The following is a 15,756-nucleotide window of genomic DNA, read 5'->3' as shown; positions in this document are numbered from 1 at the left end:
TACACCCCACCCCCCACAAAAAAACTCACCCCCCCCCCCCTCCCTTTATCAACTTCATTCTTGAAGACAAAAAAGGTTAATGAGTTGTTTGGTAAAAGTCAATTCAGAGCAACTCATGACACACTCTAATGAATTCGAATGATTCCCCTATTAACATAAGAGCTATTTTATATACTTCATACGTCACTAACAAGACACTTCGATAAAGGAGGATAGTTCCCCCAACTCAAAAGTATCTCCTAGAATTACGCTACATGCAACTCCTACATGAAAACAATTTCAGAAACAATGAAATGCATAGATTCTGTACCCCAAGAAGCTAGGTTTTAAAATCAAGGCAATCTACTTATCAAAAAAAAAAAAACACTGAGGACAACCCATATTTGTAAGAGTTATCTTATATACTTCATACTTCACTAACAAGACACTTCGATAAAGGAGGATAGCTCCCCAACTCAAAAGTATCTACTTGAATTACACTACATGCCACTCCTAAGTGGAAACAATTTCAGAACCAATGAAATGCATAAATTTTATACCCTAAGAAGCTAGGTTTTGAAATCAAGGCAACCTACTTAAAGGAAAGAAAAAGAAGTATCGAGGACAGCCAATATTCATAAAGATGGAAAAACTTAAGGATATGCGTAAACTAATGGGTTATAAATGACTACAGGTGATAAATTAAGTCATATAAATGTATAAGGCCTGACTTAACACCTTTTCACATTTACAGTCCAGTTTTCTACCTTTGCCCGTAGCCTTGAAGATGCATAGACAAAAAAAGAAGCAAGCGACTTTGGTGGCTACTCCATAGATGTGGGTGGCAACAGTTAATTACCAAATTAGCCCATGAATAGTGATGGGTGATGTGGAACTCAGTTCAAGCGCAGATTATTGGTGTGTGCAAGCAAAGTCACAAAGAAAGAACAAAGGAAAACAAGTTACTCGTAAAATGTTGGGTACTCTTAATGATATGTGAGGTAATTTGGGGGGGAATATGGGAATTTGTCCCAAAGTCAACAATATTACACCAAGTTAAAATTATCTTTAAAGTTGTTTCAGCAATACACATTATACAACCAAACCCTAAGTTTCTATCATGTCAAAACAACACCACAATTTTAACGAAAGAAAACGGGTCCGCTTCAAAGGTAATACAATGAACTACACCACAAAAAGTACCAAATATCATTTGACCGCAAATACCCATTAATCTGACAGAAACAAAACCTAGAGAGGTAGAACAATCAACGTAAAGTAAAATGAAAAAGAAACAAATCAACCAAAAATATACGACAAAGTGGAAAATTCAACCTAACCGAAAACGAACCTGAGGAGCAGCTATTAGGCCAGGGTGATAGAGTGACTGTTGTTGAAGAAGAGCTTGCTGCATCAAGGCTTGTTGTTGCTCTTGTTTTAGCCTCTGATTCAGCATTTTCTCAACTACTATTCCGAGATCGGAGAAATAATTACCGGCGTGATCGGGTTTCCGGTGACCTCACGGTGAGATAGAAGAAGGTCTCCGAGAAGAAGAAGAAAAAAAAAAAGAAAAAAGAAAAAAGAAAAAAAAAGAAAGGAAAAAACAGAAATAAATGACGAATGAGAATGTAGTAGAGTTATTTATAGAGGAGAGGGACTAGCGGTACCGACCCGGTTCCTGTTTTTGGGCTTTTTGTCATGGGCCTTTTGTTTTGTTTGTACAATGAGAACTGAAATTAGTTGTCCAGATTTGGGCCGAACTCTTGTTGGGCCAACGATTGAATCCATTTCATATTTGGAGGTGTATTTTTCAAGAATTAAGCATTTGGCCATGAAATTTTAAAAAAAAAATACTTTATTTGAAATTTTTAAAGTTTGAGTTGGAGTTGTGTTTGTTCATATTTCTTTGTAATAAATATTTAGAATTTAAATATATTTTTAAAAAAACACACAACATATAATATAAATAGGGTTATTTTATAAAAATAAAAAATCATGGTTAATTTTTAAAATTAAATTAAGTGAAAACAGCATTTTGGATTTTCCAAATTCCAAAAAGATGTATTTGCAGATCAGTCAAACACTGATTTTCGAATAAAGTATAAAGAACATGAAAAATTTCTCATGGTCATGCGGTTCATATGAAAATATGTTCTTATATTTTTATTTCTCTTTTTAGAGTCATTTCATTTTGGGGAGAAAAATAGTCATTCATTACTTTTACATATCTTAATTGTGTTAGGTGAAATCATCATATATATTTTTTCCCAGCTTTGGCGATTATTAAATTAGATAATTTATATCAATCTCAGAAGAAAGCAGTGTCAATATAAATGATTATTCAAACTACTATTGAAAACTTAACCATAGTTATGGCTTTCTAATTTATATAGAAACAATCATCTCTATGTGATGCATTGACCTCATTAATCAGTTATGTAAATTCATTAAAGAAATTTATAATGTTTCGATCACTCTATTCATTGTTTTAAGATTTTGGTTCGATATTTATATGATTTACATGATATCATAGCCAGATTTTGGTGTAATCGTTTGTACATCACTATTCGGTGAAGTTGCTCTGAACTTCTCTATTGCTCTCTCACGAATCATAGATCAATTATTGTAAACGATTTCGCATTATTAAACCTAATCTACCAATCTCTACTTTAGGGTGGAGGTGGGGAGCCATGGAGAAAATGGAAATAAAATTCCATGCACAAATCGAGTAATGCCAACATCCTATCTATGACAAGGCTCAAGGGATCGAAGTCATGATAGCATGGCACTTGTTTGATAGATTTAGTTAAAAAAATAAAGTTGAGCTTCAATCTTCTTTCCAAGTTCATATTGATGAGAAGAAATGAAATCATATCACTCGTTTGATAAAAAAAATTCTTAGTTTCACATGTGGTCAGGTCTACCTATGGAGTTGGTATACGTTTCTTTCGTTTGGTACCAACATTTACGAAGAAAGAAATTCGTATTCCATGCTCACAAAAGTCAACACTGTCATCAATTTTGCAGTTGCCCCCACGTTTCTTTTGCAAAATGTTTTTTTTTTTAGTTTTACAACCCATCCAATATTCACATTGGAATCAAACTAATTTAGATTCACACCAAGAAGTCTCACTTTGTGAGTAAAGGTCTCCCTACCCAAAAGCGACTCTCCAAAACTTCAATTTAACATCTTTAACAAACGATGAAAGAGTATTTACTAATCCAATACAAATTGTTCTTTTTCTCAAAAGGTTAGTATAACTACCGTAATTAACTCTTAACAAGATTCATAGAGAACTTCACACCTTCATGAAGGCGAAACATGAAAAATGGAAAACCAAAGATTAATTACGCATTCTATTTTAACAAATCAAAGAGTCATAACATTCGGTTGGTAATAATAAACAATATCTAATACAAGAAATATAATCTGTAAGCTAAGCTGTGCTGGAAAAATAATCTTCAAATCACTGATCTAAATATATATTTAATACTACTAGCTTATCCAGTCGTCAACCAAAAAAAAGCTTATGGAATTCCAACTGCGAGAGTGGAGTTTTGGCTATAACTTGAAATTGAGATCAAGCTGATCTTCGCTATCCTTGGAAGATGATTCACCATTAGTATTTGAAGACGATGGTAACAACGGATTGTTATGTACAACTTGGTATGGAGCTCTAACAATTGCCCTGAATTAGACGGAAAAAGAAGTGAGATTCTTTTAAACAAAACAACCTCAGAAGTTGTTAGGAAAAAAGTTTTGGTATAGCCACAAATTTAGATTCCGCTTACCTATCTTTCCTCTTCTCAAGAAACCTATGTAGTGAAGATCTTCTTGCAATAGGTAGCTCTGAGAAACCAAAGATATAATGCATATTAGAACCAAGCTTGGAAAACTTTACCTTGCAACATGAGTAAGTAGTACTCGCTTTGTTTCATTTTATATACTATTCTTTTTAGTCCGTTTAAGAAAAAATATGTTTGATATTGCAAACTCTTCAACATAACTTAGCTGTTATACATCATGACAATTTAAGACCACAAGTTTGAAGAGTACTAAAGTAGACCCCAAACGTCTGTCCACCTTTCTTATGTTTTGTGTGTAGCCAAATACTGCCATATAAAATGAAAAGGAAGAAGAAATTTGCTCACCGGAGCTGCTGCTAATTCCGGCAGCCTGTGACTGGATTTGCTTGTGTTGCTCCTGCTCTACTAAGGGTGCAGATGAAACTGATCCGCGCTTAAGCTGATCAGTTTTTGTACTACTACAAACATGGAGTGGCGGCAGATTGTGCTTGTGCTGTTGCGGTGCAGCAGAGCTAGAGTCTGGCTTAATCTGGAGGTGTTGTTGCTGTGGTGCAACAGAATCAGTTCTGTTACTTGTCAAAGAAGCAGGGGCAGTAGTACATGTGTTAATTTTGTCGATGTTTGTAGTCTGGAAAGTCCCAAATGAACTCTGATGACATCCTTTACTAGCCAATAACATCACTGCTCTAGCTTTGTCAGCTGGGAAATCATCAAAAACAATCACTTTACCATCATAGAACATAGTCAATTGGGCTGCTTTAGGCTCCTTTGGTGCCTCTTTACTGAAAAAGGAAAGCAAACATAAATCAGCATGTGAAATTACTACTACACATTCACTATATTAAACCCTATTATGTATGCAAGCAGTTTAGTCTTTTATCTTTTTTTTCAAAAAAAATAGAGTATGGAAGGGTAAATGGGAGAAGCAAGGTGGGAATCGAACACTAGTAACAAGGTGAAAGCCAATAAACTAGATTAGAAAGTAAAAGATGTAAGAGTTTCAACTTTCAACTTCTACCGACAATCTAAAAGTTTTTTCATATTAATCGTTCATAGCAAGTGTAATTATAACTTGAAAATAAACTAGATTACTTGCTAAAACAGGTCAAAATACGGGGACGAACCTCGTGCTGGGCTCATTTACAGCGGCCTCCTTCTCTCTAGAAGACTCTGTTGTAACAAGATCTACGGATTTGTGTTCTTCTTTAGTTAGATCAATAGATGGTTTTTCCATGACTGTTAATAAATCCATAGTTGCAGTTTCAGTTTTCCCTGGAAGAGAAAGCACAGTACAACTGAGAAATTATAGATAACTTTGCAGCAGCTTTACTTTTCACTTCTTCTAAAACTTGTTTTATTCTATTTTCTCCAATTAAAAATTACCAGATTAAGATAGTTACAACCTACAAGTTCAACAAATCTTCCTCGTATCACAATTCCCCAAAATATAATATTCAATCCACATATTTCCAAATTCAGCTTAAAATAAAATTCTATGTACGGAAATTCCATAAATGAACTAGATCTCTTAGAAATACTATTAATTCAAAAAAAAAAATACCTGCAGCTTCCGTTTGGCCGGCGATTCCGAGATTCAGATCTCTAATAGTAGCTTTCCCTTTAATAAACTGACTCAACAAGTTACAAGTCTGTACGAAACTCGATCTCTCCGGCGCCTTGCCGTCTCCAGTCCTCCTGCGGCCGTCACACAAATTCGACATATTTTCCGACGAGAAAATTCCAAAATTGATAGAAACAGAAATGAAGAATTGTGACTATTTTCTGGTAGCTAGAGAAGTTATGTAGTAGAGAGGAAGGAACATGTGAATGTTATGGTAGAGAATAGAGATGAAAAGGTGGGGTAGATAAAGGAAATTACTATACTCAGCTTTTTAGTGTCTTACAAAATGCATCGCCATCGATTCATGCTGGATTAGACTTTTTTACACAATTTTAAATTAAACACGTTTTTATTGTTTCGAAAAAATAAATAATAAAATAATTATTACTGTAGAGAGGCGAAAAATTCAAATATAGTAGTCGGCAAATGGGGCTACACAGAAAACGTGCTTTAAAACTTTAGTGGACCTTAGACAACTAACTATATTTTATTATCATAAGTCCTTATGCTTCTCATATTTAGCACATTGACCCCTTTCTAAATAACAACAATTACAATTTAGCCATACTTTAGTTTGAGTAACACTCGTATTAAAAATTGCTTTTCAAAAGTACTTAAAAAAAAAAAATTGGCTAATTCATTTAAAAGTATGATTTTGACTGTTTGAGTAAGTTTGATAAACGTATCAAATTTGGCTAATTTTGTCAAACAAATATTTTTGAATGTCAAATTAGGAAAAGGACAAATATCAATACATTTTTATTATTAATATTATTTTGTAAGCACAAAAAATTATATTGCTTCGCCCCAACTCGAGTTAGATAGGCCAATAGCTATAATATCATCTCCTTGACACATAATACACTAAAATTTCACTAAATTAATATAAATGGACCATAGAATATTATCATTTTATAGAGATACTATTTAATCGATAAATTAATATTTATTAATTTAAAGAGTGTTTTGAGATTCAATGAAGGTTAATTTTGATTGCATCAAAACCATTGTATCTTACTAATTTATGTATCACATTTATTGAATTCACATAAAAATAAATTTATTATTCATAAAATACAATTAATACATCAGAATTATTACATCTTACTAAATTATGTATTATATTATTGAATTCACATAAAAAAAAATTATTGTACATAAAGTACAAATGTACAATGTATATGTATTATTCATTGTAATATATTTTTTGTTACATAATTCATTATAAAATAAACTCAAGAATTCATGATTAATTATCTCAATTACCGCAATAAAATGAAAGTCAATAACCTATTGGATTACCCATGTGAAAATGATACATGTTCAGAGATCTAGAGCTTGGAAGAAACAATGGATAACATCGAAAAAAATAATGTTGAAGATGATACAATACCTTTGGAACCCGTTACGCATAAGAAAACACTTATTGCATCTAAAATTCTTCACAATTTTATGGTGTAGTTCGAAAAGACAATACCGAAACTTTTGAATGCAATAAGAAAAGTTTGAGATGAACTTCAACTAAATTTAAAAGTTAACAGAAAATAAAACACAATAGAACCATATTTCACTAATTAAATTATCTTAGATATATATTTATACTTTTAGTGGTCGTTTGGTACAAAGATTAATAACGCATGGATTAGTAACGCATGGATTAGTAATGCAGGGATTAGTAATGTAGGGGTTAATAGTGCAAGGATTGGTAATGCATGGTTTATTTTTATCAGGTGTTTGGTTCATTATTTTCCATCTCATCTTGTGTTTGAATTAAAACTCTATAAAAAGTTTATTTCCTATTATGCTCTTGAATTATTATGTAATTTGGTAAGGTAGATAATTGTCGGACAATATTTTTTTTTTTATGATCTTCTAACTAGCTATGAGAAGAACAATTTTGTTGTCTTGTTTGCTATTTTTCCACTTGAATTATTTTGACCTAAATAATTTGTTATTCAATATGTATTTAAACCAATGCTAATGATAACAAAACTTTGCAGAAACAGTAAATTCCAAAGTTTAAATCATGTAGTGAAGAACATAAATTAATGATTGTAAAATTTACCAGAATCTGTAACATTGGCATGACACATAAAGCAAAGAAAATTGAGTCCATTGAATTAGGGGTGTGCACTATTCGGATTAAACCGAATAACCAAACCAAATCAAATCAAATTTTTATTTGGATTGGTTTTTTGGTTTTTTGGATTGGTTTTGATTAATAAATTACTTTGTTTGGTTTTTTGGTTTGGTTTCGGGTTTTAAAAATAAAAACCGAAAAAAACCAAATTATTGGAGTTAACCACTTTTGTCCCTTTTTGGTTATTGCCTTTCATGATGATTACATTTATATTTTATGTTTGAATTACATCTATAATAGGTATACTTATAAATATTGTGTTTTAAGTTTTACTTCTTCTTTTTTTGGTTTTCCACCCGGTGTCCGGAGCCCACATTGGAGCTCAGACTAAATCTGAATCGCGCTCTGCAAGGCCCATTCGGGGGTGGCGCTCCCAATAGAATTTTCTCCATACCCAGGGCTTGAACCCGAGACCTCTGGTTAAGGGTGAAGGTTTTAAGTTTTACTTATGATTTATATTAGAAAGTATATTTAAGAGATTAAATATTATTACTTTGGTTATGTTATTAATTATTGACATAACCGAATAACCAAACCGAAAAAACCCAAACCGAATAGGGGAAAACCAAACCAAATCAAATTTATTTTGGATCGGACTGAGTTACACTTTTACAAAACCAAAATATCCAAACCGAATATTGCAAAACCAAACCAAAAAACTGAATGCACACCCCTACATTGAATGCATAGTGTTCCCTTAAGGAAATTATTCTCCTCTAGTATCCGAAGTTCTAATTGGAATAGATCTTCCTAGGATAGAACGATTTTATTCACCAGTATATTGATACCCAAAATAATTGTGTCAGCGAGCCACTCAACGGCAGTAAAGTACACAAATAATGAATTTGTGCAAAATAAGAAGAAGAAGTTCAGAAATTTTGTAAGTGAAAAGTCTAAGGAATCACGGGTATTTATAGCCAAGAAGCACTGGTTCTGAAAGATTGCAGCATTTCAGAAACCACACGACCATTTATGAAATTTGCAACCTTTCAGAAAGGTCATGGTTGTTGCCAGGGGAGGCTCAACATAATTCGAGGCCTAAAACAAAATTTTAATTAGAGGCCTAAAATTTAAATAAATTTTATCTGTATTTATTTATTTTTCTAAGTTTTTAGATGTAAATTACTACTTAATATCTTTTTTATAAATTATTTTTTCAAATAATTTTTTTAATTATTATTTTTAGGAAGGATTTTATCAATTCAACATTGAAAAGAATTATTTTATTGAGACAAATATTATATGAATCGATAACATAGTTCTATAAGTAATAAGTTGATAAATTTTAAATAAAGATAAGAGTTAGAATCATAGAATGTGATTCAAAAAGATGATAACTTGGTGTATCCTACTTTAATATGAGAAGTTACGAAGAAATAAAAAAATATGTGTAATTTACATTGTTCAACACTTTTCAGCTATTGATTCATATTTTTTTTATAGAGTATTACTCTAACTATCAAAGATTTGAAGAAATAGAGTGCAGAAGGAGTTAAAAAGGATAAATAATGTGAGTGTTGACAAAGAAAAAAAATATATATATACTTTTTATTATAAATAATTAAATTTTTTTCATGAATAAATTAAACATGATTTTTATTTATAGAAATTTGAGGCCCCCAGTTTGGTACATTGGCCTTAAATTTTATAGGCAAGAGCCGGCACTGGTTGTTGCTGAAAGTTACAACAGTGGAAAATTCAAATAAAACAGGAAAGATATTTTAAACACGGGTCACAGATCTGAGTTGGATTGGGTCGGCTAATTATTTAAATAATTAAAACGCTTTGGTTTATGTGAGTTGAGCTCTATCCTTCTCGACTACTTTATTAATATCTAAAGGGAAGAATCCGAAGTAGCACCTGGCAAAAGGGAGTTGATATCGTAATTGCTCATCCCTTGAATATAGTTTTCATTTTAAATTAAATGTTTTCCTGTTTAATTTATTTTCCTTACACTCTGTTTGAATCATTATTACTCATTGTTTCATAATGTATTGTATTGTATTGTACTCTATTGTACTGTATTGTATGGTAGATACAATGTTTGGTTAGACTGTATTGTTTGTTGTTGTTTAATAATATTTTAATTGTTTGGTTTGATTGTATCGTACTGTATTGTAATTTATAAATTTACTAAAATATCCTTAATTATTCTAGGGTAGGAGGTTTGACTAGAATTAAATAATATAAGGTAAATGGTAAAATAGTATTTTGAAATATTATGTAAAGATATAATTGGAAAAAGAAATTAAGTAACAATGGGAACACACCAAATTGGTTGTTTCATAAAATAGGGATTTTCATTGTTACGTAACAATGAAATTTAACAATACAATACATTTGAAGTAACAATCAAAACAAACATTATAAATATAGTAACGATACAATACAATACAATGAGTAACAATGATCCAAAAGGGTGTTAGTCATTCAATGTAAAACTTTAATTGTTTTATAGCACACCAAAAAATAGTGTCTTTTAGCTCAGTTGGTATAGGATATTATTTATATATTATAGACTTTCTGTTACACCAATATTAAGCAATGAATATAAATTTAGTTGTTTTCTGAATCTTTTAACAAATTTTTCTTAGGGCTTTTACAAAGTCAACGTGTTTAATACTCTTCATATTGAATTTATTTCAATACAATGAAATTAGGGGTCGTCCGGAATAACTTATTCCAAAATTAATAATTAATATTGGGTTAAGTTATTTCTCTTTTTGGGTAGTATAGTGATTTCGAGATAACTTATTTCTGATAAAATAGGTAAATGACAAAGATATCCCTTTAAATTATTTTAATACATCACTTTTCACATTCATGATAAGTATCTTTATAAACAATTAATTTGTTTTTAAAATTTATGCAATGCATATTATTTTAAATACAACAAATCAACACTCAATAAAAGATAATCTTAATATAAGTGTATAATTAATCTCAGCATAACTTGTATATAAACCAAACGATTCAAAGTTTAAATTATCCCTTTACTTTCACAAGAGTGTTGTTAAATTCTCTATAAAAAATAAATTCATTTAGTTAGTCACTGTTATTCACTACTTTAATAAATTGATTAATTATACTATCGAACTGTGAGTGTGGGATTCAGCTAATCAAATAAAATTTTATAACTTGCTTTGTGCTGGCGAAAATGATATTTAAGCTACCCTTGTTTGATTTTTCTAGCAATTTATTTTATTCTTTTAAAAAAATATATAAAATAAAAACACGCGGAGAATATTGAGCATCATGTGACAAAATGGAATCTTATTCTAGTCCCACTCCCACCCACTATTTTTGACTTCATAACAACAAAAAGGAAAAATAATAATTGAAAGAATAAAAAGAGTATATAGTTTTATTTTGAGATTAAGAGTAAACTATAGATGCACATTTGTGTTATTGACTTACAAATTAGACTAATATTTTCCTTGCTACAAAGTTGCATTCTTTTTTTGGGATTGAAATCCATTACATTTTCATTAGGTATGATTTATTTAAGGGAAAAATGTCAAAAATGTCCTTAAACTATGTGAAAAGAAACAAAATGTCCTTACTGTCAACAGTTTGGCTAAAAAATGTCCTTACCGTCAATACTTTGGTTCAAAATTACCGTTAAACTATGTGAAAAGAGCAAAAATGCCCTCCGTTTGTAGTTTGGTCCAAAAATGTCTTGCCGTCAATATTTTGATAAAAAAATGTTCTAATGGGTAAAAACTACTCACTTTCCAAAGGGAAAAAAGACAAATATACCCCAAACTATTGTAAATGGTATATAAATATTCTACACCATACTTTTGAAACATTGAGTGTCTCTATCGTCTAAAAACTAGAGCATATATGCCCTTCACTCTAATGGAAAACCAAATAGAGACACGTTACGCAATTCTACGAAGAAAACCCTGTCCATATCCACCCATCCACCCACTTAACTCACCCGTATTAACCCATTACTCACGCTTAAACTAAACCCATCCAAAACTGAATTACTCACAAATTCCGGTTCTCTTTCCAACCCAATTACGACCCCATTTTACTGATCTGTAACATCAGTACTTTGAACCGGAATCACGTTGATTTCATTTGCTACCGAACTCATTTAAGTGCCATCCCTCAACTGCTAATTCTGTTGTTTAAGACCTCTGAAAAAGAATTGAGACTTCATGTGTTTTGATAGAGAGAGAAAGAGCTTTGAGTTGAGTTTTTGTAGAGAGAGAAAGGGATGTAGTGAGGTCAAGCCATTGAAATGGAGAAATCTTAGATCAAAGCTCACTTCACCTTCTTTCTCTTTGTTCAAACTAACTGTGAACAAATGGATTTTATATGACAGAAGCTTACTTCACACTTAGAAATCGTTTGGTTTGAATATGAATTATGATGTGATAAATTATGTATTTCGTTCCAATCTTCAAGTTCGCCCCAGTCTTTCTCTCTCTTAATTTCGTTCTTCAATGGTTTGATTTGGTAGTCTTCGTCAATGACTTAAAAATCTTTGGAGTGGAAAATTGGGCTTTTAGGCCCTTAATCATAATATAATACTGAAAGTTATCAATAAATATAAATGAAAAAAATAACGCATAGATGCGTATTTATGAGGTATCTGTTCCAAAAACAAGTGAAAAAATATCTTTCTTGTTTTCATTTTTCATTAGAAAAATATTTTCAGTTTCTTTTATGAAACGCTATCAAAGAAAAGTTTTTCGGTTACAATAGTTATTCTTGTTAACACATACAAAGCTATAATTTTTTTTACCAAAACACTTATTTTTATACATAAAATAAAAGAAATAAACAAGAAAAGAACTTCGTTATAATTTAATTAGACCTGCATTATGCATGTAAAGTAATATTTCATATATATGGTCATCAACTTTTGCACTAAAGTAATTAAATTATTTTCTTTTTAAAAAAAAACAATTACTCAATCTAATCTACATATTATGAAAATTAGTAACTATTTTCTTCTGTAAAAATAAAAGAAAAGAATCACGTATCACGAAAATTTCTAAACTATTTTCCCTAACAAAGATATCACTAACTTTTGCCTAGGTATCACATTAGTTATTGAATAAAGGCCCTTTGAAATAGGACCTAAGTTTGGAAACGCACATTGGGGGAATCGAAACGTGTATTAGTTTTCCCTCTATTCACTTCTATTTGTTCATTATATTAATAATATTTTTAAAAGAATAAAATGTGATCACACCTAGGATATAGATTCTATGTGACCCAATGGATCGTGACAAGTCCTTACTACTAGCACTGACTTCCTCTTTGATTACTTTACTTCGCTCAGTTTCATACTCTTTTAGTATTTCAAAAGAAAAAACATAGTAGGTTTCTCTTCATATTTTACCCTAACATTAATTATGTCTCTTCCAAATTGTTCTCAAGACCTAAGACTAAATTTTGATTATTTCTTAAGGAACATGTAAAGTATGCATCGGACAAGTAAAAGTAAATGGAGGGAGTAGTAAGTGGGCGTTTGTTCCTGTTTTATTGTGATTTTTTTTAAAAATAATTTTATTTTCAAAGTGAAAGATGAAAAGTTGAAATTGTATTTGGTCATGATTATAAATTAGAGTTATGTTTTTACTTATTATGAGTAATTTGTAGTAAAAACACATTTTTATTAATTTTCTACTTTTTCAAAATTCTAAAATTTCAAGTTAAATTTTAAAATATTATGACTTCGAAAAAGATATTACTCTATAAGAAAGGAGTTTTAAATAGATTATATTGGACAGACGAATCAAATGATTTGACATATTTGTCTTTTAGTATTAGCAATGAAACGTGTTTAGTCCGTTTGCTATAATTGCGTGGCCTAAATTTCTTTAGATTCGTATCAACAAATAAATGGTCCCTTATGCAAGTTGGACCCCCTCTCAACTTTGCCATCATTTTGTTTATGCACCCACAAACAAATAGCCTTCATACCTATTTTCCAAAATAATCATATTTTTGTGTTCACTGAAATTACGCAAAGTGAATCGATCCTTAAAAAGCCTTTTCAAAAAAGGGCCATTCAATAAATACATAAAAATCGTGGTAAGTTGTTTTGACTACACACTCATAATTTTGTGAGAGAACGAGGAGGCTAGTTGCCCCCTTTTCTCCTCACTCTCTTTTCTTAATATTAATTAATCTATAGTCATTTTTATAAAGTTTGAAATTTCATAAATAAAAGTTTATTATATTGTGAATTTCACCCTAATCTTTATACAAATTTGATTTCTTAGGTGCACACTTAATTTTTATTTTATTACATCAAAGTTATCAATTTTTTTTACAATATAAGTCACTCAAAACTAGCTTCATAATAAAAAGACCAATAATCAAGTTTGCTAAAGAATGTCCTTTTATTATTTATTTTTTTATAAAACTATATATTTTATAGTCGTATAATTAAATTTTGTAATGACTTAGGGGTCGTTTGGTAGAGTTATAAAAATAATGCACAGTAGAGTGTATTAGTAATGCTTGCATTAGTTATGCATAAATTATTTCTTACGCATTGTTTGATTTGATGCATTAAAAATAGTATGCATTGTATAAAAATATTTATATACAAATATATCCTCCACAATTATGGTGGAAAAGATGTAAAAGTACTTTTTGAGGGGTAATTAGGTCTTTAACCATATTGCTAATGCATGTATTAAATTCCTTTGCATTACTAATACTTGTAGATTCATGGTATTACTAATACACGTCTCAATACAAAATATAGTGTTTAGTTTATACATACTATGAAAAATGTACCAAACAAGGAATTACTAATACACAGAGTTAATGCATATATTATTTTTGCTAATACACTTTACCAAACGATCGAGTTAAAGGTTTAACTTGTCTAGGATGCCAAAATTGGTTCACCATTTAAGTTCACTACTTTTCTTTTTTTTTGGTATTCAACTTTCAAAATATGAACCAGTAATATGTACATTTCTACACATTGTTTCTATAAAAGTTTTTAATGGGAAAACTTGTGTATTTTACTCATAATTTTCTTTAGGCAACATGCTTTGCAAATTTGGTCTATTAGATTGACTATTACTGTCTCCGCTAAGTTATAAATATCATATTTTAACGATCTCAATTTATATGATATCGTTTGACTTGATATTAAATTTCAGAAGAAAAAATAGATTTTTGAATTTGTGATTTAAAATAAAGCTTAAACATTTGTGCCACTATAAATTATTTCATTAAGGTAAAAAATAATTTTAAAATTAAATTATTTCTAAATATAGTAAAATGACATTCTTTATAGAAAAATTAAAAAAAATGATTTTACATAAATTAGGACGAAGGAAGTAAAAGATAATTCAGAGATATAAAATAATTAATGTTAAAGACCAATTTACATATCTTTCAACAACAAAATGAATTTTTCATTACTATTTAAGTAAACAAATCTAAAAATTGGATTTAATTAGTCATGATTATGGTACATTAATTCAATTTTCTTTTCCCAAATTCAAGTAGTGAGATACTCTATTTTCTTTTAAAGGGCTTCGGGATTTGTTTTTTTTTTTTTTAAATAAAATTAAACCATTTTTCGATTTGCGCATGTCGTTGTTGGGGGCCAATGCTAATCTTCTCTGTATCATTCTAATTTTATTGGACGTCCCCCAAGGGACCTTCGGATTTTGGGTTGAATGGGTCAGATTAGTTTTCAATGATAAAGAGTCTTTAATTCCATGTGTACTTGGGGGAGAGCGGGGGGGGGGGGGGCAAAATGGGGGGGGGGGGAGGCAAAATGTCTATGTTTACCGGATTTTTACCAAATAAGATGATGACTTTTGATGTAGTATATATATTAATATATATAATAAGTGGGAATATCTACTATTTAGCACATGACAAATATTGGATGATATGTGCTTAGATAGTGTTGTACATTCTTCTTTTATGGTTGTATCTTTAAAATTTATATTATTGGATAATTTAACATCATTAATTACCTACTACTTTATTAGCCGAAAAGTTTGACCTCATTTGGGCCCATTTATTATTTATATGTTTTCAATTTTCAATATATGTTTTCTATCTAATTCTTTTTTTCAACCTTTTATTTTAAACTTCTTGAAATTTAATTACCTATTTATTACTCTCTCTATGCACTTTTAATTGTTATGATTTCCCTTTTAGAGTCAAACTATAAGAATTTTAACTAATATTTTACAATGTGTTTTTT

General features: G+C 30.2%; 2 protein-coding genes across 2 annotated transcripts in view; both read right to left on the bottom strand.

The window, feature by feature from the left end:
* LOC102601450 (oligouridylate-binding protein 1B-like) overlaps positions 1-1,588 on the bottom strand; it is a 4,794-nt gene extending 3,206 nt beyond the window's left edge. The window contains exon 1 of the mRNA XM_006342873.2: positions 1,331-1,588. Within this exon, the coding sequence (XP_006342935.1) occupies positions 1,331-1,435 (105 nt within the window). The 5' untranslated portion in view covers positions 1,436-1,588. The remainder of the gene's footprint in view (positions 1-1,330) is intronic.
* Positions 1,589-3,318: 1,730 nt separating this feature from the next.
* Positions 3,319-5,692, bottom strand: LOC102601108 (protein TIFY 10B-like). The gene is made up of 5 exons (XM_006342872.2): positions 5,348-5,692; positions 4,911-5,058; positions 4,132-4,568; positions 3,772-3,829; positions 3,319-3,668 (listed from the first exon to the last, which is right to left on the bottom strand). The coding sequence occupies exons 1-5, from the start codon at positions 5,505-5,507 to the stop codon at positions 3,542-3,544; spliced, it is 930 nt and encodes a 309-aa protein (XP_006342934.1). The 5' UTR covers positions 5,508-5,692; the 3' UTR covers positions 3,319-3,541.
* Positions 5,693-15,756: the final 10,064 nt, after the last annotated feature.

The sequence above is a fragment of the Solanum tuberosum genome, unplaced genomic scaffold (assembly GCF_000226075.1).
Source record: "Solanum tuberosum cultivar DM 1-3 516 R44 unplaced genomic scaffold, SolTub_3.0 scf00040, whole genome shotgun sequence".
Lineage (NCBI taxonomy): Eukaryota > Viridiplantae > Streptophyta > Magnoliopsida > Solanales > Solanaceae > Solanum > Solanum tuberosum.
The sequence above is the reverse complement of the archived record's forward strand: the minus strand, read 5'-3'. Positions and strand labels throughout refer to the sequence as shown.